Source organism: Diceros bicornis, chromosome 8, assembly GCF_020826845.1.
Source record: "Diceros bicornis minor isolate mBicDic1 chromosome 8, mDicBic1.mat.cur, whole genome shotgun sequence".
In the NCBI taxonomy this organism is placed as follows: domain Eukaryota; kingdom Metazoa; phylum Chordata; class Mammalia; order Perissodactyla; family Rhinocerotidae; genus Diceros; species Diceros bicornis.
This window is the reverse complement of record NC_080747.1, coordinates 33,174,865-33,202,169: the sequence shown is the minus strand read 5'-3', so window position 1 is coordinate 33,202,169 and position 27,305 is coordinate 33,174,865. Positions and strand designations below refer to the sequence as shown.

The 27,305-nt window shown below is 41.2% G+C and overlaps 1 protein-coding gene across 1 annotated transcript; it reads right to left on the bottom strand.

The window, feature by feature from the left end:
• Window positions 1-9,020: 9,020 nt before the first annotated feature.
• On the bottom strand, window positions 9,021-23,924 carry CHRNA9 (cholinergic receptor nicotinic alpha 9 subunit). The gene is made up of 5 exons (XM_058546940.1): window positions 23,773-23,924; window positions 23,336-23,481; window positions 22,256-22,410; window positions 12,758-13,290; window positions 9,021-9,685 (listed from the first exon to the last, which is right to left on the bottom strand). Exons 1-5 carry the CDS (start codon window positions 23,834-23,836, stop codon window positions 9,144-9,146), a joined length of 1,440 nt encoding a protein of 479 aa, XP_058402923.1. The 5' UTR covers window positions 23,837-23,924; the 3' UTR covers window positions 9,021-9,143.
• Window positions 23,925-27,305: the final 3,381 nt, after the last annotated feature.

The window sequence follows — 27,305 nt, the reverse complement described above, 5'->3', positions numbered from 1 at the left end:
TATTTTATTCAACCATTTCCTTGTTAATGGGTATTATAAGCACTGTTGTAATAGACACCTTTGGATATATATTCTTGTTTGCTGCTGCTTCTATTTATTTGGGCTAGATTTCTAGGAGTGGGATTATTGTGGCAAAGAAATACTTTTAATATTTTTAAATGTTGTCAGGTTACTTTCCAAAAATATTATAACACTTCACATTTTCACATGTGGTGTATGAGAGTAGCCCTCCCTTCCTCCACCCATTCCCACCAGCCATAGATGTCAAGATCTCTTTCAATATTTGCCATCCAGCTAGGTGAAAAGTGACACAGAATTACTTTAATTTGCATTTCTTGGACTATTTGTGTATTTTAGCACCTTTTTATGTTTTTTTTAGCCATCTCAATTTGTTTTTCTATGAATTGTCTTTTTGTAGTTTTTGCTCACTGTTTTTGATTGGGTTGTTTACTCTTTCTGATCAGTTTATAAGAGTGTCTTGAATATTAGCAGTATTAACGGTATAGCCAAGACTATTATTTATCATTTGACTTTTCTATTCATTATATTCCTTATATCTTTTATCATATAAAATTTTTAGTTTTTAGGTAATCAAATACTTCCATCTTTTCTTTTATAGCTTCTGATTTCTAGTTTATATTAAGAAGATCTCAATAAATAAGTCATAGGGATGTAATGGACTCCATGGTAACTATAGTTAATAATACTGTATTGCATATTTGAAAATTGCTAAGAGAGTAGATCTTAGAAGTTCTCATCAAAAGAAAAAAAATTTTTTAACTATATATGGTGATGGATGTTAACTAGATTTATTGTGGTGGTTATTTTCGCAATGTATACAAATATAGAATCATTATGTTGTACACCTGAAACTAATATAATGTAATATTATACATCAATTATACCTCAATTAAAAAAAGTCTCCTTTGCCACTTACATGTAGCCTCCTAAATTTTCTTTCTTTTTTTTCCAGCTTTATTGAGGTATGGTTAACAAATGAAAATTATATATATTTAGGTAGTAAAATGTGATTTTTTAAGGGATACCAGGTGATGATTTAATATATGCACACATTGTGAAATGATTACTACAATCAAGTTAACACATCCATCCCCTCACATAGTTACCATTTTGTGTGTGTGTGTGGTGAGAACACTTAAAATGATGATTTTAATCCTTCATTCTGTTAATATAATATATCATGTTTACTGATTTGAATCCCAAAGATACATCCCTCTTGATCATGGTGTATGATACTTTTAATGCGCTGTTGAATGCAGTTTGCTAGCACGTTGTTGAGGACTTTTGCATCTATGTTCATGAGGGATATTGGCCTGTAATTTTTTTCTTTTTTTTGGTGAGGAAGATCGGCCCTGAGCTAACATCTGCCAATCCTCCTCTTGTTTTGCCAAGGAAAACTGGCCCTGGGCTAACATCCATGCCCATCTTCCTCCATTTTATATGGGGCGCTGCCACAGCATGGCTTGCCAAGCAGTGCGTCAGTGCATGCCCAGGATCGGAACCAGCAAACCCCAGGCCGCTGCAGCGGAGCGCGCACACTTAACTGCTTGTGCCACCAGGCTGGCCCCTGTAATTTTTTTCTTGTAGTGTCCTTATGTGACTTTGGTATGAAGGTAATGCTTGCCTTGTAAAATGAGTTTGGAAGTGTTCTCTCCTCTTCAATTTTTTGGAACAGTTTGAGAAGGATTAATTCTTCTTCAAGTGTTTGGTAGAATTCACCAGTTAAGCCATCTGTTCCTGGGGTTTTGTTTGTTTGCTTTGTTGTTGAGGAAGATTTGCCCTGGGCTAACATCTGTTGCCAGTCTTCCTCTTTTTTTTTTTTTTTTGTTTGAGGAAGATTAGCCCTGAGCTGATATCTGTGCCAGTCTTCCTCTATTTTGTATGTGGGTCACCGCCACAGCATGGCTGATTAGTGGTGTAGATCTGTGCCCAGCATTCAAACCCGTGACCCTGGGCTGCCAAAGCGGAGCACGCCAAACTTAACCACTAGGCGGCAGGTCCAGCCCTTCTTTTTTTGGAGGTTTTTGATTACTGATTCAATCCCCTTACTTGTTATTGGTCATTTCAGATGATCTATTTCTTGTATTATCTTGTATGTTTGTAGGAATTTATCCATTTCTTCTAGATTATCCAATTTGTTGGTATATAATTGTTCATAGCAGTCTTTTGTGATCCTTTGTATTTCTGTGGAATCAGCTGTAATGTCTCCTCCTTCATTTATAATTTTTATTTATTTGGGTCCTCTCTCTTTTTTTTTCTTGGTTATATAGCTAAAGTTCTGTCAATTTTTTTTATCTTTTCAAAAAACCAATTCTTAGTATCATTGATCTTGTCTATTGTCTTTCTAGTCTCTATTTCATTTATTTCTGCTCTAATCTTTGTTATTTCCTTCCTTCTGCTAACTTTGGGCTTAGTTTGTTCTTATTTTTCAGTTCCTTGAGGTGCAAACTCCCTGGGCAGACAGGATTGGCCCTGAACCATGGCTGAGAGGAGCTGGAACCAAGTCACAGGGCTGCTTTAGAATTTGCAGTTGGACCAAGGTTGGTAGGCTTACCTTTGGGAACATGGAGCAGTGTATCTCCCACCGGGTCACTGGGCAGGCAGAACTACTTCTGGACTGCAGTTGAAAGGGGCTGGAAGCGAGTCATAGGGCCCTTTCAGGATCATGGTTGGATCAAGATCAGTGGGCCTACCTCCAGGGGCACAGATGGGCATGTCTCCTTGTGGGTCCCTGGGTGAACAGGAATATTCCTGGCCCATGGCTGAGAGGGGCTAGAGCCCAGTTACAGGGCCATTTCAGGATCTGCTGTCAGACTGAGGTTGGCAGACCTACCTCAGGGGATGCAGATGAGCATGTCTCCTGCTGGGTCCCTTGACAGACAGTGCTGGTGGCAAAGCCAAGGCCAAATGTGTAGGCGAGTCCACAGGGGCTGTTTCCAGATCTGTAGCCAGGACCACAGGCGGCGAGTCTGCCACCTGGATGTGTGCCTCCCTTCTCAAAATGGCTGTCCTCGGTCTTGGGCTCCACCAGGGTTTCACAATCTCCCCTCTGGATCCCACAATGCTCCACAAAGGCACTTTTGTCTGTGAATGGCTGCCAAATTACTGTTGCTGAGGGAGGATGAGAAGGGGACCTCCTACTCCACCATCTTGTTAATGTCCTCCTAGATTTTCTTAACAAGATTTATATATCTGATTTTGCTTTTTACATTTAAGTCTGTAACCCATGATGAATTAATATTTGTATCTTAAGATAGAGGCCCAATTTATTTTTTTTTAATGGATAGTCTTTCCCCACTGATTTGAACTACCCTCATTGTCATATATTAAATTCTCATGTACACTGGGAATCATTTCTGGATTCTCAATTCTTTTCCACTGATTTTGTTTGTTTGTTTGTTTTTGTCTATTTCTAGCCAGTCCTAATTTGATTTGCTTATCATGGCCTCCAATATCTTCTCAGGTAAGTACCCCTCACAGTCTTCTTTTGCATATTTATTTCAGCTGTTGGTATTTAGTATTCATTCTTCCATATAAACCTCAGGTGAGGGTACATGTCTAACTCAGCCTCAGTCACATGCCCAGGGTGGGAAGCCAAATTTGCTCTTCCTTTTAAACCATTAAATACTAAAGTTCTTATTTCTATACCCACTCTCATGTTGAAGATCCTGATTGCTCTGAGGGATCTCAGACTCTAACAACAGAAAAATTCCGATTACTTCTCTTGCAAGAGATTGTAGGAAGGCTATTTTCTATGCCAAGAAGATAATTTACACTCCCAGGGTGAACAAAGGAACCCCTTTTACTGGAGCAGCAGAAAAAGAAAATACAAATACACACATTTTTAATCTTTACTATATCAAATTAAGGAAGTTGGACTTTTTCCAACTTGTAGGTATTTAGTTAGCCATTTAAAAGTTTTATATGAAAGAGTCACAAGATCAGTTTGGCAGCAGTGAGGAAAATGAAGTAGAAGGGGAAGAAACTGGAGACGGGAGGCCCAGTCAAAGTACTACTGCACCAGTCCAGGCAAAGATGACAAATACCTGAAATAAGGCAATTGTCAGGGGTATAGAGAAAAGAGGACAGATTTGAAAACCACTTAGCAGGTAGGACTGACAGGATCAGTGATTAGTTTGATATTGGGTTAGATAAGAATCCAGAATAACTGCCCTATTTCTTGCCTGGGTGGTAGCGTTGATGGTGGTGCAGCTAAATGACACAGAAACACAGGAGGAGGAGTAGCCTTGGGTGGCAATGTAGATAATGAGCTTAGTTTGGGACATGTTGAATTTGAAGGTCTGTGAGACATTCAAGTGGTGATATTCAGTTGACATGAAGATTATATTGGGTTTGGAGCTAAGGGGAGCACAAGACTAGACAAGCAGTTTTGAGAACCATCAGGATATATGTGATAGTAAAAACCATGGGGGAAGAGAGCCAAGGCTGAAACACTGAGGGACATCAACCTTTACCAGAAGACAAGGAATTGAAACCAGCCAAGGGTTCTGAGAATGAGCCATTTAAGAAGCAGAAGGTGTTAACACAGAAGATAAGAGAGAAGAGGTTCAAGAAGGAGGAAGTGGTTGGTTGTGTTGAAGGCAGCAGAAAGGCCTCAGAAGTATTCAATGGAATTTGCAATTACCAAACAGTGAACTCGGCAAGAGCAGTTTCGGTTGAGTGGGGTGAAAAGAAGTCAGGTTTTAAATGTAGAGTGAAGTCAAAAAGTGAGGGAATATGCCAGATGTCTCCTCTTTGTCCCTCCAGATCTGTACTTTGCCTTTTACCACTCTGCTATGTGTCCCTCTGTGTGATATGGCAACATCAACAGATTCCTGTGACTCCACTGAGTTTGGCGAACGCTGAGCCTTGGGAGGAGATTGGAGGGAAGAAGGAGAGTGAGGCGGGGATACATATTCCCCCAATGCCCTCCTTACGAAGTCTGCTGCATTCACTCAACCAAAAGTCATAACTCACTCCAGTTGGGTTCAGGTAACGGTTCCCTCCTGCCTCTTCTCAGGCCTCAGAGCGGTAGTAGCCCTGCTTTGCTAATCCTGGGGTTCTCAACCACCCATTGTGTTTCTCTACAGCCTGCCCACACCTTTATAAATAGTCCTTTATTAAACCTTCCTTGAATTTTCCTAATTTGAGCGCACTCTCCGTGTCCTGCTGGAAGCCTGAATGATGTGGGGAGGAACTTTGGCTGGGAAGAGTAGAGAGATAGACATATGCAAAGACAAGGGAGGTTTTGTCCTAGGCTTTGTTTTTCAAGGGTTAGAGAGGCTTGGATATATTGACAAGCTCATGAAGTTTTAACAGCCAGGGCCTATTTCAAAGGTGTGATCTGAGAAGAAGGAAGAAATAGGCAGAGAGCTCTTTGCTAGACTGTGGAGTTGATGACATTATAAGTAGCCTCACCACTGTTGCTCAAGACGTTCTCAAACCTGTGTTTCCAGTTTGACCAAGACAGTCCATTTGCCAGGTTTACCTATGGCTGTGTTGGCAAATGTTGGTCTGAGCAATGAGCCGACGGAAAAGTAGGCTAAAGGAGGAGAAAGAACAAGGTCAAGACCTCCACAAATCCAGGCACACTTCAGAGCACCAAGGCGTCAGACAACAAACAACATCGTTGGTGTTTTTTTAAACTTTGCAAGGCTCTGCCTGACTCGCCTTGCTCACCTTGAGTCTCCTCTCCCGCAGGTCACCGATTCAATTGCACTGCACTGCCTCATGGGCCTCCTTTCTCCTTCTCAAATAATAAGAAGCCCTGTTCTGCCCTTGAGCCTTAATTCGGACCTTTCCACTGCCTGCAACCTGGCCCTTTCCCCAGCTCTTATCCTGGCCAGCTCCTTCTCCTCTTCAGATCTCATCTTAAATGCCACTTCCTCAGCAGGCGGACCGTCCAATCCAAACCAGGCCCGTTTGTTACCATCCTTCAGAGAGCCCTGGACTCCTCTTTCACAGCAGTCATTTTTAAATTTATTGAGGTGGAGAATTTTATTCAGAAAGTCTCCTAGATTTTTTTACAAGCCTTTGTTTTTGTTTGTTTTTATATCTGTCTTTAATTCATCGGGAATTTATGTTTGTATATTGTGTAGGATGGGGGCCCTGTCACAGTCTGTGTTTCTATAGCAATTTGCTGGACCCGCTTACAGCTCTTCCTTTCACCCACCATCCATTCAACTGGCGTTTAATGGCCAATGACCTCATACTAGGCCCTTTATTGCACACAAAGGATAAGAAGAGAATACCCTTATCACAAAGGATGAAAAGAGAATAATGACAGGGCTTCTGGGCTCTAGGCCTGGAGAGGATCCCAATATACTTGGAGAAGCAAACATGTGAGTGGAGAAAAAACAGTGTAACAAGGTAAATGCTTTAATGGAGCATGACGATTATAAGCTTCTGGAATTACGGCAAGGAATGTGTTTCTATTCATTTGAGTCTCTCACAGTTTGTAACACTGTGTCTTATCCACTGAAATCACTTAATAAATACTTTAATGATTAACCTGACTGTGAAATCTCTTTTTCTTTTATGCTTTCAGTTTTCCCCAAAGTTCCAAACGCATGTTCAACTACTTACTAGACATCTCCACTGGCTGTCCTATAGGCATTTCCAACGCAAGATGTCTTAAACAGAATTCTTTCCTCCAAAACCTGGTCTTCCTTTACTCTTCATCTGAGAAAGAAAAGCTGTCTGAGATAGAAAGCCCAGAATCATTCTCAATGCCACTCTCTGCCTAACCCTACATCCAACCAGTCATCAAGTCCTGTCTATTCTAGGTCATAAATGCTTTGTGATCCGCTTTCTTATTCCCACCATCCTGAGTCAAGACTTCAGTATCACTTCCCTGAACTGGTAAAACCATTCCAACAGATTTCTCGGTGTCTTCTCTCTTTTCTCTACAATCTTCTAATGGCCACCACAGTCTTATTTCAGAAACCCAAATCTGACACTATCACTCCCTTGCTTAAAATCCTTTTGTGGCCCCCCAATGTTTTTAGGATTAAGTTCAAATTTTTTAGCATAGCTCAATGGGACCATCTCAATCTGGCTAGAGACAAACCTACCCCAAACGAATAATCTAAAATATGGAAAAAGTTATATACACAGAGTTGTTCATTGGGTGCTATATTAATTTCCCATTGCTGCTATAACAAATTACTACAAATTTAGTGCCTTAAAACAACACAGAGGAAAGATAGAAAGATTCCGGGACTTTGTGACTCTCGATTTATTTTTGTGTAGTTGAATAACCTCTATCTGCTTAAGTCGTGGTCCATTGGGTTTTCTGTTATTTGTAGCCAAATGCAACTGTAAGTGATAAAAGTACTTCTGTAGTTAAAATAAAGAAGAAAAATAGTCTGATTCCAAGTTACATTTCCGCAATTCCTTGTCATCCATTTCATGAATACACCAAGGCCTCTGCTTTTCCAAGCTCTGCTCATACTCTTTTCTTTTCCCCAATGCTTTCTAATTTCTATCCCATTTCTTTCTTTGTCTAGCAAACTTCTACTCACCCTACAAAGCCCAGCTCAAATGTTACACTCCACAAGTCTTTCCCAAGCTTTCCATCAAACAGATTCACCATCTTTGTTCCCATGGCATTTTATCCATGCTTCTACGATAGCACTTGTTACACTATATTGTGTTTGTCTATTTTCTTGACTGTCTCCTCTACTAAACTGTGAGCAACTGAAGGTCGAAACTATGTTTTGTATTTGTTCCCTCCAAGGCTGACTTAGTAGTCAGTATATAGTAGGTGCACAATAAATGTTTTTTGAATAAGTAAACACAAGAATAAAATACAATGTCTATATGTTTAAACCAGATACCATCCTCTCTTTCCTAGGTTAACCCTTGTCTTCCTTCCACTTCTGTTCCTTTGCTTGTTTATTCGTTTTTAATTGGTAACAGAATAGTCGAGGAGTTGGAAGTTAGAGATGTGTATTAGTACTTGGATCAATTTAATCAAGGTGGAAGTGGGGGAATTTGAAGACACATTTGATTGAAAATAGGAAAAAAGTTGAGAAGCATAGGAAGTAATTTCGGGCAGAAATTCAGAATTAAGAATGAGAGTCTCTCAGTATCTCCTCTCCTAAATCATGATCTGTCACGGCCAAAAGCAGTGTGGCTTCAGCCGACCTGGCCCAATCTCGGAGTCACAGTGCTGAGGGTTTGAATCCCAGCTCCACTCACCACCTAGTTGGATGTTGAGGAGGTAGGTCACTTATATCCACCTTCCTCTGATGCAGTTTCTTCCTCCTGAGAAAGAGGACGAGAAATACCTGCCTGCCTGGCTCACAGAACTGTTGTAAAGGTCAAAAGGGATCAGCCTTGTGCATCAGATTTGCTATGACACTCAAGGCAAATGTGAATCATGTAGCTTTATCACATGTAGGAGGAACCCAATAAATGTTGGATGAATAATTGAACGAGCCCAGTTTGCTGATTATCTTACTTAAATCAAAGACTAAATGCAGGAATGACTTCATCTTTAGGGTTTATATAAAATGTAACCAATATATATGACATCATCATTACAAAGAAAGCTCTCTCTCCCATTAAGTTGCTGATCCTTAGACTTTCTTTATATGGGACAAAACTTTTTATTCCATCATTTGAGATATGGCTTGATATGCACCATGCCTGAGAAAGGTAACATTAAGACTTAACTCACATTAAAAAATATATGGCTATTTTCCTTTTTTAAAAGCATGTTTTAATAGGGACTAAGGAGAAAGTGAGTTTGTTTTGTTTTGTTTTAAATTTTAAAAAGTAATGTGGTGTATTTTGTTATCTGTACTGCTAAAGGGGAGGATAATTGCGTAATCTAGAGGCCAGCCGTCAACCACTCTGGTAGGCTATAAAAGGAGTCCTTCTCTATTTCTTCCGTCTCCCTACTCTTGAAATTTTGGACCTCCTGCTTAACTTGACAGGCAGCTATAATATTGATTTGAAGTTAAAAACAAAAAGTAAAGACAATATAATCCCGAAATAATATATATTATATACACATTTGTGTGTGTATATGTGTGTGTGTGTGCATCTGACTTGGAAGAACATTAGAGTAGATCACAGGGAATTTTACTGATTTATCCCCACATACCAAATGCCCACTAATCTGCTCTTGCTATGATCAAAATAGTCATCACAAACACCATAATGAAAAAAATCCACATGAAGAATCGGTCTATGACTTTTGCCACCTTCTTCCATTCACTCCCCTTGGAATTGGTGGCCTTGTGGTCTTTGAGGCACTTAGCGATGTATTCGATATTCCTCGTCAGCACTCTGTACCGGGCACAGGAACTGTCAGCATCCTGCGGGTTCTCACCCTCGCACCTTAAGTCATTCTTTAGGAGTTTGTTCATTTCCTTCTTTCTGGGAAGGTCTTTATTCCTGGCTGTTTTCATATTAGGTTCTGGAAGTTTGCCATAAATCTTTGTGAGGTGGTCCTGCTCCCTGCCGTGGCGGGGACCAAGGCAGCTCTCACCCACGTCATAGACAAATAAGATCCGGGACATGTATTTCAGGATGACCACCCTGGCCCAGTGTGGCACTGGCCGGGCCTCAGCCCCACAGAAGTGGATATTCATCACCATAATGGTCAAGGCAGTGGAGGCTGTGATCAAGGCCATCGTGGCTATGTAGTATTTGCCTGGAAAACAACAACAACCAAGTTAGCTTAAAACTGCCCTCATTTTTGGCTCAAAAAGAAATAAACACCTTTTCTAAGGAAGCTGTAGACACTAATGGTTACTAGTATAGACTTTTGAATCAAACATCCTGGGTTCAAATCCCAGCTCTGTCACTCACCAGACTTGTGACCTGGAGTGAGTTATATAATCCTGCTAACCCTCAGCTTCCCTCTCTGTAAAATGAGTATAATAATAGTATTTATCTCATAGGAATATGGTGAGGCTTATTTGAAATAATGCGTGTAAAGTTCTCAGCAGCGTCCTTTGCAGAGTTAAGAAGTTTGCAAATGTTTGCTGAGATCATGACAGGAAAAACTTCCACTTTCAACAAACAAACAATTAATGATCTTGGCTGGTTCTCAGAATTGTCTTTGGGCCTCATTGTATGAAAGCTCATTACTATTGGGTAAGAAAGGAGACACTGTGTCACTCTTAGTCTTTAAGATGTGATTGCATAAAGCAAATATTCACGAAAAAGGAAAATTAAGGAAGGAAATAATAAAGATAAGGGCACAAATTTATAAAATATAGTACCAAAAAACAAGAAGATAAAACCAAAAGCAAGCTATTTGAAATGAGTAATAAAATTGATAAACCTTTGATAAGGCCACTCACAGAATAGAGCTGGGGGTGGGGGTTGGGGAGTGGAGAAAGAGACAGAGAGGATGCAAAAGAGGAAATAATAGAATAGAAATTTAGAAAACAATAAAGTAATATTATAAGTAGCTGTATGATAATACATTTGAAAACCTAGATGAAATTTCTAGAAATATAATAAAGATGTCAAATTTAGTGTAAGAAGAAAGAACATTTGAATAGAAATGGAAATTAATCAAATACCTCTACCCACTCCACCCCGAAAAGCTCTAAGGCCTAAAGGTTTTATATAGGGAGTTTTACCAAACTTTTAAGGAATAGATAACCCATATCTTATGCAAGTTGTTCCAGAAATAGAAAAAGAGGGAAAACTGCCTAGCTCATTTTATGAAGTCAATTTAGCCTTGATTCCAAAAGTAACAAGACAGGAAATATTAAGGCCATTTCACTTATAGACATATTTGAGAAAGTCCCATAAAAATTATTGGCTAACTAAATCCAATGGTATCTCAAAACAATAATTCATCACAATAAAGGAGAGTTTAGTTCCACATCAGAAAACCTAACTCACTACACTAATGGGGTAAAAGAGAAAACTCACATGATATCTTAACAGATGAAGACAATGCATTTGACAATGTTCGTCATCTGTTCATTATTTGTAAAAGCTCTGAGTAAACTAAAAATAAATGGGACCTTTCTTAATATAGTAAAGGCTATGGGCCAGAAGCTTAGATCAAATGCTACACTTAATTCAGAAAACTTAAACACATTTCTAGAAGATTGGAAGTACATTTCATAGGTGCTACAAAGAACAAATTGTGATTGTTAATAAATATTCTCAACATCTGCGTACACCGTTCCTAAAAAGATACATTTCATATTATCACAGAAACAGGACAAGTAATGCTTGCAAAATTCCTGATACATGTCCTGAGACATCTCTCTTCAGAAATTGAGCCAGTTTGCTGTTGAATATCACTGCTAAAGAAGAGAGGGATCTGCTAATTGATCCTGCCTCAAACTGAGTTATGATTGGATGTCACCACTGTCAATCATTTCTGCCTCAGGAGAAGTACTAAAAAGGCCAATACACCTCTTCCTCTTAATTGATGGCGGTGGGGGAGAAAATCTTCTGTGTCTATTTCAAAAAAAGGAGTGTGTGTGTGTGTGTGTGTGTGTGTGTGTGTGTGTTTTGCTTGGAGAGACACAAAAAGGAAGAAATCTTCAAACAGAGAAACCAATGTAGTAACATCTGAATATTGGGCAATACTAGACTCTGTAAAGGGTAAAAGGGCAGTACAATATCCCTTTGATGTTGCTTTCCAAGTCTCTTGGTGTTCTGAAATTTCTCCTCATTGCTTACTTTAAGGAACTAAGAATTGGGTCTAGCTTCTGATTTGGGTAAGCATCTATTACAGCAACAATCACTGAGATAGAGGTGTTGGAGCTCAGTAGCATCCTTTGGTGGCAGGGAGTAGGTATTAACGGTGTAGGAGGGATCTCAGAGCAAGGTAGGTAAAGGAAAAAGGAGGCAGGAATGATACCCTCGGTCTACACTCCTACACTTAGAGGGACATTTCATTATTGCAGATTTTTGAAAACGTGGTCTACTTTAGAATCACCTCAGATTCCCAAGATTGCTCAATCAAACTCTCTGAGTATAGGAACCTGCATTTGAGCAAGCTCTCCCACACCTGTTATATCCAGTAAAAGTTGAGAATTATTCTATTAAGGGTAGATGGCGAGCTTAAAAATCTAGTTCATTTCTATCATGTTTGTCACTCTTCCCCGAAAGAGATCTCTTGTGATGTAAAAAGATAAAAATAGTCACTGTTTACTCAGTACTTACCATATACCAGATTCTGTGCCAAGCAATGAAACAAAGAGGTAGCAATTACACAAATTTTGCAGGTGATGAAGCAGAGACTCGAAGATTAAGTAACTCGTCCTTAATCAAGGAATGAGGGGTAAAGTCTGAGTGCAAATGCAGATTTCTTTGACTTCAAAGTTAGGGCCTTAACCTCTAAGCCAGAGGAACAGAAAGTGCATCAAAATTATGCTGAAGGCTTATTAAAACAGATTGCCAGCCATCACTCCCAGAGTTTCTAATACAGTAAGTCTGGGGTGGGCCCTGAGAATTTGTATTTCTAAAATGATGCTGTGCTGTGGGTCCAAGGACCACACTTTGAAAACCACTGCTCTAAACTATATTTCCTCTCATTCCCTTTTTGTGTAAACCTAGAGACCATAAGACCAGTTTCATTTCCAACAGCCACATCTGTATTCAAAGATGGCAGCTGAAGACACCAAATGAAGTTTGTGACAGCCTGTGTTGAGTTTGAAGTTGACCTAGTTGTTATGAGTTTAAAGGCACAGACAACAACTCCAATCACTACAAAGATAGGCTGCAAGTGGAAAACATTTGAACTCACCTATCAGAGGGACATTTTCTGAGGCCGGCATGATCTCTGCCACCATGAGCTGAAATACAGTCATGGCCAAAAGGATGGTCACTCCCAGGGAGACCTTTTCCCCAGAAGCTGCTGGGAGATAAAAACTCAAGGGAGCCAGGAAAGATATGAGGACACATGGGATGAGGAGGTTGACGATGTAGAATGAGGACCTCCTCTTCAGAAGGAGAGTGAAGGTCACATCTGGGTAAGGCTCAGAGCAGCAGCCGTAGGAGATCACATTCTTCACAGCAGGCATGCCATGGACCTCCCACTCCACATCTTCAATGAAGTCAGAGAGGTCTCCGCTGTCCAGGGCGTTGAATATGTCCACTTGATTGCCATTGTAGGTCCAGGAACCAAAGGTCAGGTTGCACTGCTGGTTATCAAAGGGGAAGTAGGTAACATCCACCACACAGGAGCTCTTGGTGATGACTGGTGCATCCCAGGTGATCAGTCCATCATACCGCAGGACCACATTGGTGTTCACAGGCTCAGAGGATTCATCGTCAGCCCTGGAGGTCAGAGGAGGAAAATGAAAGCCGCTTGCTAGAAGAACTCACCAACTCATTGCCCTGTGCCCATCACTTCAGCGTCTTTGGCAATGGATCCCACTTCTACCTGTCACCCTGGCTTGAAAATCTGGAATCATCTCTAATTCTCCCTTCTCCTCTGTTTCCTATAACTAGTCAGGGCCAAGTTCTCTTGGATTCTTCCTTTAAAGCATCTCTGGTCTGTGTCCCTTCCTCTTTATTCCCGATGCCACACTTTTGGTCCAGGTATGATGATTTAAACATCTAGACAAAAAGTAAACCTGTCCAGGCTAAAATCTGACAGGGAGGATCCGCTTACCTGATTTATTAACTTTGGGCACAAGACTGTTAAAACAGTTTTTTGTTGCTGTTGGAAGAGCTGTACGCATTTATTGTAGAACATTTGGAAAACACAGAGAAAAAAATCATTTACTCAATCTAAGAAATAATCATCTATTTTGAATATATCTTCTTTTTACTTTATCAATATTTATGCCTGTCATTTTGGGGGGGCAGAATTCCTATTTTCCTTTAGGGAATGACTCTTTCTCCACCACCATCGCAGGGCAGATAACTGTTGACCAAGGTGCCCCAGCCTCCTCTGGCCAGGAGCTGTTTGTGTGACCCCAGCTGGGTCCAGCTCATTCACTCTCCCTGGAGTTTAGATCTTAAGCAGAGTGAACCAAAGACGAAAAACAGACACCCAGGTGAGGGCTCCCTGTAAAAAAAATCCAAAAAACTAAAAACAGCTCAATAGTCCCTGGTGTCTCGAAGTCTAGAGCAGTCCTGGTGTGTCCTTCCCAGGGCCTAGTCATTGATTTTTTCCTTTAACTCCATGAGCTGTACAATATCCTTCCAACAAATTCATTTTTTTACAAGGTAGCCAAAGTCATTTTCCAATGCTAACAATCAAGAACCTTAATTAATAAGTTTCTTTTAACATTTTAATGCATATTTTTCCAAGTCTTCCTTACAATTTTTTCCCTACAAAATATATTATGGCCAAACGTAATGTGGTATCATGGATTGGATCCTGGAACAGAAAAAGTACATTAGTGGAAAAACTTGTGGAATCCAAATAAAATCTATAGTTTAGTTAGTATTGTTTTAGTTTTAACAAATGTACCATGGCTATGTAAGATATAATATTAGAGAAAGCCAGGTGAAGGGTATACAGGAACTCTTGGTACCATCTTGGCAACTTTTCTGTAATCTAAAATTATCTCAAAATAAAAAAGTTAATTTACAAAAAAAGGAGACAAAACTTAACAATATATGTGGTCATCTGTTCATATTCTTCTATGACATTATTTTCATGGCTAAATAGTATTCATTATATTCCATTATATAGATATGCCATAGTTATTTAACCAATTCACTGATGTTAGACATTATAGTTGTTGCCAGTTTTGCATTTATAAAAAATGCTGTAGTGAATATCCTTGTAGTTAAATCTTTGCATTTATCCACTAACTCTTTCTTTAGGTTAAATTGCTAGTAGAGGAGGTGCTAGATCAAAGAACTGGCATGTTTTTAAAGTTCTTTTTTTCCACTCGTTAAAAATTGGGCACTACAATGTTAGCTATAATAGTCTGATTGGAGTGGACCCATTCCCAATTGAGTCCACTCCAACTGGGTCTACTCCAGTCAGATCATTACAGCTAACATTGTGGTACTCAATTTTTTTTTTTTTTTGTGAGGAAGATCAGCCCTGAGCTAACATCCATGCTAATCCTCCTGTTTTTGCTGAGGCAGACCGGCTCTGAGCTAACATCTATTGCCAATCCTCCTCCATTTTTTTTTTCCCAAAGCCCCCCAGTAGATAGTTGTATGTCATAGTTGCACATCCTTCTAGTTGCTGTATGTGGGACGCGGCCTCAGCATGGCCGGAGAAATGGTGCGTGGGTGCGCACCCAGGATCCGAACCCAGGCCGCCAGTAGCGGAGCACGCGCACTTAACCACTAAGCCACGGGGCTGGCCCCTGTGGTACTCTATTTTTAACAATGGTTTAGAGAGGGGATCTTTAATGTGGGTCTTATGAATATAACAAAATGAATTTTTAAAAAATGCCTGAACTTACCCTCTGTATCAATGAGAAATGTATGTATAGTTAGCTATATGAGAAGTGAGAACTATATGTGAAGTGAGAATATCCCTAAACCAACCTACCTTTCTCGGTGTAAGAGGAGAGATCTGGGAATCAGAGAGAATCTATTTGGAGCTAGAAAAATTGTATTAGTCATGGTCCTTGTAAGAAATGGATGGCACACTCAAATTAGATAATTTGAGGAGAGTTTAATAAAGGGACTATTTACAAAAGTATGGAAAAGGTATAGGGCAACCACATCAGTGCTAATAACAACAGAGCTATTACCATTCCTGGACCTGAAGAGGTGAAGGGAAAGTAAAATTACCAGGACATGGAAGGAAAGAGTTGCATGAAGAGGGTCAACATGACAAGGGTTATGACTTTCTGTCGAGGGACACAGCCAGCCAAAGACACAGCCTATGGGAAGGGATCAGGGGAATACATACTCTAACCTCACTCTCTTTGCTCCCTCCAGTTGCCTACTGGTGCTCCTCATTGGCCCAACCCAATGGGAAGCCAGAGGGCAAGGGAGCCCACTGTCTGAAAACATCACCCCAGCTACTCAGGAGGAGTTTAAAGACATTACCATTTAATCACTTCAAGACCAACATCTTATTGTTTTATCTCCCTGGTTTCTCTGATCATATCACTTTACAGCTCAGAACTTGCAATGGTTTCCTATGGCCCACAGAACACTTCCAAACCTCCTTTAGTGTTCTAGATGTTCCATGATGTACCTATCCCACTTTCTAGCCTACCTTCCACTGATGTCCTTTACTTTTCCTCCACGAATCAAGGCTGAAACCCTAACAGATCCTGTGAATTTCTCTCTTTTACTCAAACTTTTTCTTCTATCTATAATATCCTCTCTTTCCTGCATGTACAAATCTGATGCATCCTTCAAGACTCAGCTCAAACACCACCTCCTCTGAGAAGCCTTCCCTGACTCTCCAGTCAGATGAAATCTCTCCATCTTTGAAGGGCCATGTCTCTATTTCTATGTTATAAGAGACTTACATTTTTACCTGCTATTATAGTTTTTACATACTTTTCTTATTAAACTCCTCCTTGAGGTCAGAGACTGAGTCTTAAAATCCTAATTTACCTCTCAACACACTACCAAATGTCTTACACAGAAGAACTTAACAAAGAAAGGTAGGAAGGTAGGTAAGCGGGTTGGTTGAATAAATAAGGCTTGTTCTCCTTTAGAAAGTAGCATGCATCATGGATATATCACAGGGAGATTTAGGTTCAAAACATGATTCATGTTTTGTAACCTTGAGCAAGTTACATCTCTATCATTTACCTGTAAAAGTAGAAATTATATCTTAAGATTTCCTTTTAAATTTTGTATTAAGTAAATAACTATGTGTATTAATTTCTAATTGCTACCATGACAAATTACCACAAACCTAGTGTCTTAAACAATACAAATTTAGCATCTTTATAGTTCTAGAGGTCAGAAATCCTAAAATCAAGATGTAGGCAGGGCTGCATTCCTTCCGGAGGCTCTAAAGGAGAGTCCATTTCCTTGCCTTTTCCAGCTTCTAGAGGCTGTGTGCATTGCTTGGTGCAGGGTTCCTTCCTTCCAACACTCTGACCCCTGCTTCCTCCGTGGCATATCCTACTCTGACCCTCCCACTCCTCTCTTATAAGGACTCTTGTGTTTATACTGGGCCCACCAGGATAATCTCCTCATCTTGACTCCTTAATTTAATCACACCTGCAAAGTCCCTTTTGCCATGTAAGGTAACATATTCACAGGTTTCAGAGATTTAGACGCAGACAATTTGGGGGCCATTATTCTGTCTACCACACTATGGAAAGCCTTAACTCTGCTTGACACGTAAGTGTCTAACACATACTATTTTCTTCTCTTCCCCTTCCCTCTGTTTCTAACTGGGTTCCATGTTCTCAACTAGAATATGAAAAAATTACAGGGACAAAATTTCAAAATGGAGGTCGAGAGAGCAGTGTTCACTAATATGGCCCTATGAGAGTATTTAAATTGTGTTCCTCTTCTTTTCCCTTTCCTCAGCCACTCAGTGTTCTTCAGGCAGCCCCTCCTTCCCTTCCACATGTGATCAAAGACTGAGTTGACTAGTCATTTTGCACTTGAGCAGACGGGACTTTCCCAGTGGGGGCTGTGAGAGGCCTGTGCCCCAGAACTGGAAGATGCTGGTGAAGGAGAGAACAGTGCAAGTCAGCTAGTTTTTTCAGTTCCAGGGAGTGTCTGGAACCTCAGCACAGACTTGTCTGTTTACTCAATCCCACAATCCCTTTCTTTTTCCATCTCCCGTGTCTCCGTCTTTCACATATTCCCTTTTTCTTCCCCTCTGTGTCAAAAAGAGTCCTCCTCTTTCTTTCCAAGGCTAACTTCCCTTTTTGTGCTGTGATTCTTTTCCTCCCCCGAAGTCTCCTTCAGGATTTCACCTTTCTTCTTCCCTCTTACTCTCTGGTTCCTCTAGTCCCTTCCCAACTCTGTTCCCAAGTCTCTCCTACCAACCTCCCTTCCTCCCAGGCACTTCCCACCTCCCTCGTCTCTCTCCACACACTGCTCTCAAGAGTGATGGATACACGCTGCTGTCACTTCTCCATCTTACTCTTATTCCTGCAATTTGGCTTCTTCCCAACGTGTGCTCTTTCTTTCTTTTTTTTAATTGCAGTAACATCGGTTTATAATATTATATAAATTTCAGGTGTACATTATTATATTTCGATTTCTGTATAGATTACATCATGTTCACCACCCAAAGACTAATTACAATCCATCACCACACACATGTGTCTAATTGTCCCTTTTGCCTTCCTCCCTCCCCCCTTCCCCTCTGGTAACCAACAATCCAATCTCTGTCTCTATGTGATTGTTTGTTGTTATTTTTATCTTCTACATATGAGTGAGATCATACGGTATTTGACTTTATTCCTCTGACTTATTTCGCTTAGCCTAATACCCTCAAGGTCCATCCATGCTGTCACAAATGGCTGGATTTCATTGTTTCTTATGGCTGCATAGTATTCCATTGTGTATATATACCACATCTTCTTTATCCATTCATCCCTTGATGGGCACCTAGGTTGCTTCCAAGTCTTGGCTATTGTGCATAATGCTGCAATGAACACAGGGGTGCATGTATCTTTATGCATTGGTGTTTTCAAGTTCTTTGGATAAATACCCAGCAGTGGAATAGCTGGATCATATGGTAGTTCTATTCTTAACTTTTTGAGGAATCTCCATACTGTTTTCCATAGTGGCTGCACGAGTTTGCGCTCCCACCAGCAGTGTATGAGAGTTCCCTTCTCTCCACATCCTCTCCAACACTTTTTGTTTCCTGTCTTGTTAATTATACAATGTGTGCTCTTTCAAAGGTCATTCACGGCTTGCAAATCGCAAATCTAAAGATCTCTTCTAAGTCTTTATCCTGTTCAACTCTTCCCAAGCATTTGACACTGAGTTGTTCCTAGACACCCTTTCATCTCTTAGTTTCTATGATACAACTCTCAGTTCTCATTCTACCTCTTTTACCACGTCTTCTAAGTGTCCTCTGTAAATTTCTTCAATGAAGAGCTTCCTCAACTTTGTCCTCAGGCATTTTCTTTCCTTCCTTGAGTAGTTCTATAAGGACTTAAAGGGTTTTTCATACCTCTATCCTTGACATTCTTTCCAGGCTTAACACTTGACTTTGCAATCTCTTTATTGATTGTCTCCATGTGGATGTTCCTTTGGTCCCCCAAACCGAACAGGTCATACACCAAACTCACCTTCTTTTTCTCCAAACCTGTTCCTCTTCCCCCTCCTTTGTTTTCAATCTCATACAAAAGATTTGCCATCCTCTCAATCATTTAAGCTACTTAAGTGAAACTTAAAGCTAAATTCTAGACAAATCTTTCTGAGTATAATAGGGCACCCAGTTCCTCATCAGGTCTAAAATCCAAGTATTAAAGCTGCCCATTAAAATCCAAACATGAAAACTCTCTCATAACAAATGCACATTTGGAATTTCTGTAATCCACTCTTTACCTAATCTAAAAATGTTAGGAATCTTTGCAGCCTCTTATACTAACCATTACATTGGCCATATACTTACACTAAACAACCTCACTGGAATTTTGAGCCCCAATTTATTAACTCCTTTATTGATTTGATAACAAAGCCAGTATCTGCTTGAGCCATTATATTGCTAAAGAGCTCACTGCCTCAGGAAAATTCATTGCTCAAGTTATTAGTTACTATTTTTTTTAATTGCTTATCTTCCCTTTAACTTCTACTCACTGTCTTGAGCTTTGTCCTCTGGGGCAATTTTCTCTCTTTTCTCTCTCTTATTTTCTCTATGATTGCCTAAGATAGCCATCAAGTCCTCCCAAGGACTTCTCTCTTCCAAACTAAGCATCAACAAATTCAATGTTCCTCATATGAAGTAGCTTCTGGACCCATCACCATCCTGATCCCTAAAAGTCTAGCCCCATGGACAGGCAGCACTAGTGAATCCAGATGTTAAGCATCTTCCTGCCCAGACTATCTTTATCACACCTGATTGGCTCACCTGCCTTATACCTCTCTTTCCTCACCCCACCACCAAGCAGCAAGCCCATTTTGTGGTCTACAAGGTTCTGTACCAGCTTCTGAGAAGTGGTGATATGGTATTTGGGATCAAAAGATTCTGCAGGTCCAAGGATTCAGCTAGAAGGACCAGGGTCAGGGAAACAGCTATGACTGGGTTTCCTCCTTTGCCCCATCCTACAACTCTCATCTATTCTCATTTCAGTTGGTTAAAGGAATGCAAATGACATCCAATCATAGCTACATTTAAAGTTTCCTCTAAATAGTAAAACTCTGACATTACTGAGAAGGAGAACACAAAGGAGAATAGAGGATCTGAAACAGAACTGTCCATGACAGGAGGGCAGAGAAGCCTAAAGAGTCAACCCAGAGGAACAGAAAAGAGCTGATTAGTCAGTGTGGTGAAAAGGCTGTGTGTGAAAGGAATGGGGAACAGAACTCACACATCTCAAGGCCAGTGATTGGGGAGGAAGGGAGGAAGAATGGGGACAGAATTTACCAAAGCCACAGTAGGTTTGTGTGAGCTCATGAGCATGTAGGGCTTCTCTAATAACGGGAGACCAGGGTAGGCTTAACTTAGGTTACCATGCAAGCTTGCAAAGAAGCAGTTCAGTAAGAGCTGGTCACTGCTTCAGACAATCAAAGGAGGAGGGAAAGGAGAACCAGCATTCTGTTTGTTTTCCAGGGAGAATTGTTAGCACTTATAGAACGCTATAAGCGATCTATGTAAACTGTTCTCTCTGATCACTCTCCTGCACCCTGTGGGTGAGAGGAGGTAATGAACAACATGGCTCATTCTCTTTCTCCTGTGCTTGTGTAGGGGAGTGGCTGGGGGTGGGGGGGGAGTTGTGTGGGGAGGTTGGTGCGGAAACCAGAGTAATAAAGCTCTAGCACTTGGAGGTTACCTTGCTTGGGAAAGGATATGGAAGACTCCTCTGGCCACTCAGAGTGAGGAGTGGTCAGAAGGATCAGGGCTATGCTTCAAGAGTGCATGACCCTTGGACGAGCTCTCCGAGTAAACAGTGAGAACAAAGTTCTCAAAGGCTGCAACTCAGCAGTGTTGCTTCCTGAAGGGAAACTCATGTCCACTAGAAGGCTGAGCTCTCAGGAGAGCCTCCCTGAACTACCCTTCATTCACCTTGTTCTGAGTCAGAGAGGAACCTCTCCCAACCCACAGAAACTTGGGCTCCAGAATAAAAAGAGAGAGAAGCCCTTTTGACAACAGGTAGAGCAACTGAGCCTGAATTGTGGCAGAGAAATCTGGTTCCTTCTCAAAGTGCGGTCCACGGACCAGCAGCACCAACATCTGGAGCTTACAGAAATGCAGAACATCAAACTCTACCCAGACCTACTGAATCAGAATCTGTATTTTAACAAGCTGCTCAGGTGATTCATGTGCACTTTGCAGTTTGGGAAACATAGCCCTTTTCTCCCCATTTACTCAAGGCCCCTTGCCCTGGGACCAGGAAAAGGCCAACTGGTGATCTTATGATCTAGTTCATCCTCCACTCCATACAAAATCCAAAATCCATAGGCCAGCTTTTAGCTGGCCCATTCTAATTTAACCTTGGTAGTATCATTGTTATAGATACTTGGTCTTGGACAAGGGAGCACCACTGTTATGGATTGAACTGTGTGCCTGAAAAATTCATATATTGAAATCCTACCCCTCAGCACCCCAGAATGTGAACTTATTTGGAATAGAATTGTGGCAGAGATAATTAGTTAAGATGAGATCATATTTGTGTAGAGTGGGCACCTAATCCAACATGACTGGTGTCCTAATAAAAGAGAAAATATGGACACAGACAACACACAGACAGAATGCCATGTGAAGAAGAAGGCAGAGATTGGGGTGATACATCTATAAGTCAAGGAACAGCAAAGAATACCAGCAACCACCAGAAGAAGCTAGTGGGGAGGCATGGAGCAGATTCTCCCTCACAGCTCTTAGAAGTAACAGCCCTGCGGACACCTTGATCTCAAACTTCTAGCTTCCAGAACTGTGAGACAATACATTTCTTCTGTTTAAGCCACCCAGTTTGCGGTACTTTGTTACAGCAGCCGTAGAAATCTAATACAGTGTCTAATACAGTTTCTCACCTGAAAAGGGGAATGTAACTATAAGCTTTTATGACCTATTATTTTATCATCTAAGATTTTATGACCATCATTTCAGAGCCTAGGAACATGAGCTGGTACTTAACATGCATGTTTTAAACATTCCTTTTTCTTTACATTCAAATTCTGTTAAATTGACAAGTTCATTTCTGAGAAACTACTGACTTGCACTTACTTGTTATATAGGACAATATCCGGCCTCCACACCAGGTCGCTGGGGATCCTGATGGAGTCCAGTCCATCATACTGGTCTCGATTCCAAGTGAGATATGCATCATGCCAGATTTGGCGGATCCATAAATAGGCAGTCAAAATTTGGTTTCTTTCATCCTGCACAATTAACCCAGATATAGCTGTCCAATAGACATCTCAACCAAATGCCCTCCATCTCTAGAACACTTGTTCTTCACAACAAGAATTCCAAGAGCACTAATCTGTTTTCAATAAGTAAATGAGAGCTTTTCTAGTCTATCCCATTGATTGACTGCCAAGGCCGTATTTTTTTCTACTTGATTTAGTGTTTGGAATGTAAGGCAAATATTTAAGTCATCAGATCTTCACATAGATTAAGTGCCCAAATTTTTCTGAAAATTGATCAACTGATGGTTCACTTAAATGAGAAAGTCAGGAAATATCTACAGTGTACAGAAGAAAAGTCTTTCTAGTTTCATAACTGTGTGTAATTAAATACATATAAGCACTAAATAAGGTATCTCACCTTAAGACACCACCTTTCTTTCAATTGGGATAAAATTCACATAACATAAAACTCACCATTTTAACCATTTTAAAATGTATGATTCAGTGGCTTTCAGTATATTCACAATGTTGTGCAACCATGACCACTATCTAATTCCAGAACATTTTTGTCACCCCAAAAAAGAAACCCTATGACCATCAAGCAGTCAGTCACTATTGCCCCATCCTTTCCACAGCCCCTGGCAACTGGTACTCTGCTTTCTGTCTCTACGGTTTTGCCTGTTTTGAACATTTCATAGAAATGGAACACATGATGTGTAACACCATCTTTCTTTAGATGATCTAAGACTGTTAATGGCCGGGATTAGGTAACATTTAATGAAATTAATTTTGTAGAAGCTTCCTTCCCCTGGGGTTCCCTTCTCCCACCAGCTGGCACACAGAGCTGTATGTTCTTATTCCCTCTCAAACTCCCAGTTAAGACAGTCCCTTTGGAAAGCACTGTTAGTTTCATTCTAAGCAACATTCCGAAGAGTCACCACTATATGTTACTCACCATGTCCTTAATCTGAGAAAGTGTAATCTGCAGCGTGACATTCAGGACTTTATCTGTATCTTCTACTGGACGAAGAGCATTGGAGTAATCTTCAAAAAGGTCATTAAACAACTTCTGAGCATATTTTCCATCTGCTGTTTCTACAGCTGCTCGAAAAGAGGGACCCGGATCAACATTCAGTGTTGTGTGTATTTCAAGGCAAAGAACAACAGACAGAACAAGAATTGGGGATGACCCAGCATTAGCTAGGGACAAGCTTTGGGTCAATGAGAGTTATTTTTCTGACATGCCCTACCAGGATCAGCACGAATCAATAAAAAGCACAGAACATTTCCTTGCAGTTAGATCATTTGTTCTGTTTCCTGGCCCACCCTACCTCCCACCAAAGAAGCAGCCCCAAATGAGGCAAGATAGTTATACACTCACTAGCCTCTTACCTCTCAGTCTGGAGGCAGCAAAGTAAATCCAGCAAAAGGAGATGCAGGAATGGAGCCAGTTCATCTTTTCCCTAAGCCTCTATAAATTCCTAGCCAGGCTGCTGGATCTTCCACTTCGCTCTGTGAATGGGAAGGGTCTGGGCACCAGGATCCCCCTCTGTCGTAGTCTCGCTGTGGCAGATGGAGAGCTCAGACTTGCAGTGCACATGGGCCTGAGGTCCTGAGATCCAGACCCGCCCTCCCTCCCCTCCGGTAACCTGAGACTGGCAGCTCTAGCAGCTGAGATGCCTGGAGCCTGGGGTGGGCTAGGTCAGGGAGCACTGCTCTGGGGGAGCTGTCCCAGATGAGAGGCCCCAGCCACGTGCAGCAGGAACATCCTGACCAAACTTTCAGGGGAAGAGAGGTAGGAGCCCAACACCCCAAATCTCCATCTAAGCAGAATGAGTGATTTCTATGCCTGCCATTCAGCCTGAGTCCAGGGACTAAGAAGCTAAACAGACCCTGCCACGAGACAGCCTTCCAGAAAGGCCCTATGAATGTGCTTCTAGCAGCATTTGAAGAGGGAAAGATCTCCAGAACAGATCACCTTCTGCTTCTCCTCACTCTATCAGTTGTCCCACTGGGCACGGATCGTGTGGAGGGTTGTGTTGGATGGAAAAAGAACGCTCACTCCCTTCAGAAGCAGCAGCACTGTAATTTGGATTAGGAGGCAAAGACCTCCTAGGTTTGACTGCCAGCCCAAACCCTTCCTGCCTCGATAATGCTGAGCCTTCCTGAACTAAAGACTGGGAAAATAATATTCCCCCTCTCCCAGAGCTACTGGGATGCTGTATGTGAAAGCACTTTGTTAAATTGTAAAGTACTAAGTAAATGTTAGTAATTTTCACCTCTGATCAGCTTTGTAAATCTAGAATTTCTATATTTACCAAGTCACCTAGGGTTTACTAGCTGTAAAAAAAATGGTTCAAAGGTTAACCAAATAAGCACAGAAATGATTCATAACTCATGATGATATTAGGAAGGATGCTATCCTTTTGCATTTGAATGCTACTTTATATAATTTCACAGTCATTTCTCATATGTGATTTAATTTTGCTCCCAGAAAAGAATGTCAGTTTTCAATTGCCATAGCCTATCCCTCCTCTTGCCTGGGGAAACTGCCTTGGAAAACCAAATTAAGATCATTCGGTCGCCTGGAATCAGAGCAAGGAAATTGGATAGCTCTACTTCATCAGGTTACAGCCGTCTGATGAGTCACCCGTCCCTCTACAGGAATATATCCTCTGAATGGAACAGACACTCAAGCCATCAGCTAAGTGTGTTTCTTAATTGCCTATGCCCTTGTGTTGATTGTGAAGACATTATTTCCCCTATGTCTCTAGTCTGACTCACCCATCAAATGACACAGTTCCTGGTGCCCACGCGCAGGCCTCCTTCAACAAACCAACCACTCTGGAATCTCAGAGACTGAAGGTCCTTTTGAAATTGAGTTGAAAGCCTCGTTTTTACATGGGGAAGCTGAGGTCTAGAGATGCAAATGGCTTGCCTCCAGCAGCCCCTAGCCAGAGGCAGAATCCAGGCCACCTGCCCAAGCCTAATGTGCTCACCACATTAACGCTGCCTCTCCTCCTTCTCGTTGTCATTCATCCACATGGCACTTGATGCCAGCTAGGTAGTGACCTCCTCATGGTTAGAGACTCCCTACCTTATGTTTCTTTCATTCCTCATGACGCTCAGAGCAGCCCCTGGTAATAGGCGCTCAGTGAACACTTGATGCTAGCTACTGGGGCTGCAGCTCGAAAGCTGCCTGGAGGGTAGTCATTACCAGTAATCTTTGATTGCTCTTGATTGACGCAGTTCATTCAGTTGATTACTTACATTTTTGTGTGTGCGTGTGTGTGTGTGTGTGTGTGTGTGTGTGAGGAAGATTAGCCCTGAGCTAACATCTGTGCCCATCTTCCTCTACTTTATATGTGGGACGCCTGCCACAGCATGGCCTGACAAGCGGTGCGTAGGTCAGCGCCTGGGATCTGAACTGGCAAACCCCAGGCCCCCGAAGCGGAGCATGAGAACTTAACCACTATGCCACCGGGCTGACCCCTACAATTTTTTTAAAAAACGGTAACAGAGGATACTCATTTTGTCAATGTTAACACAATCCAAATTGTGTTAACACAATGTTAACACAAACCAATACGTTTGGAGGGCAATTCTGCCTTTTAGGGCAAAGATGTTAATGACTAAAAAGCAAACTCCTCTCAAATTCATTCTTAAAGAACAAGGCATGAACGAAGTGAGAATTTCAACCAAAAGATAGAAAATATATTTTAAAAATTTACTTATAAACAACTACTAGGTGTTTTCCCAGAGACCTGCTTGTCTTTACTCACTCACGATCTCTTTCTCAGCTCCAAACCATTTTAAAAAAGAGAGAGAGAACTGTAATACAACGTAGCTTACAGGACACTAAATGGAAGAAGAAATCCGTTGAATTCACTAGATAGGGCTCAATAAGGCTGAAAAGGAGGCGGATATGCTTTAGACTGATTTTCTAAAATGTGGGCTCAGACAATGAAAATAATTCCAGCCATCCAGAAATTTGGACCCTCTGGAGTACACCCCATTTCCTGAGTCCCCATTAACTTAGGACTGGTCCTATCTCTTGGCATATTAGTTCAGGTTAACAGAGCACTAAACTATTTAAGTTCAGAAGTTCATGACTTTTATGCCAGCAGCTACCTTTCTCCTGCTCATGGGTAGAAATTCTGAATAGCATCTCAACATAGTTTGTACAAAATCATCACCCAAGGCCAGAAAAAAGGGATCTATATTTCAAAGAATTTCTAGACAACACAAAAATCTTTTTTAACATGTGCACCTTTTGAGAAGCAGCGGTTCAAGTTCACAGGCATAAAGTATTCCAGCCATTTCACAGTTGCTGGGAGCCAAATCCTAGCTTATGAATCAATTTTGAGGCACTTGTTTATTGCCAAAGTATGATAATAGGATATTAGAGACTTTCCATAAGATCTTAAATTTCTAAACATAATTTTTATTACATAAGCATACATGTCTATTGTAGAAAACTTAGACAGTATAAAAAAGCACAATGAGGGAGAAGAAAGGTCACCTAGAAGAATCCAACCAGGCAGAGATAGACAGGGTTCACTTGGCAGCCATCTTTTTAAATGCTCATGGAACTATATTGTCATGTTCTGTGAGACCTGGAAGGACACAGGCCGTTAGCAGAACTCTGTCTTGCTCCATGCAGATCCTGAGCACATAGAAGTGCAGAGGACGCCTCTAAACATTCCTTTCCTGTTCTCATGGGGTTGTGTGATAGTTCACACATGGTCTACCTTGAGTGGCGTCCCATCATGGTCTACCTTGAGTGGCCTCCCATCATGGTCTACCTTGAGTGGCCTCCCATCATGGTCTACCTTGAGTGGCCTCCCATCATGGTCTACCTTGAGTGGCCTCCCATCATGGTCTACCTTGAGTGGTCTCCCATCATGGTCTACCTTGAGTGGTCT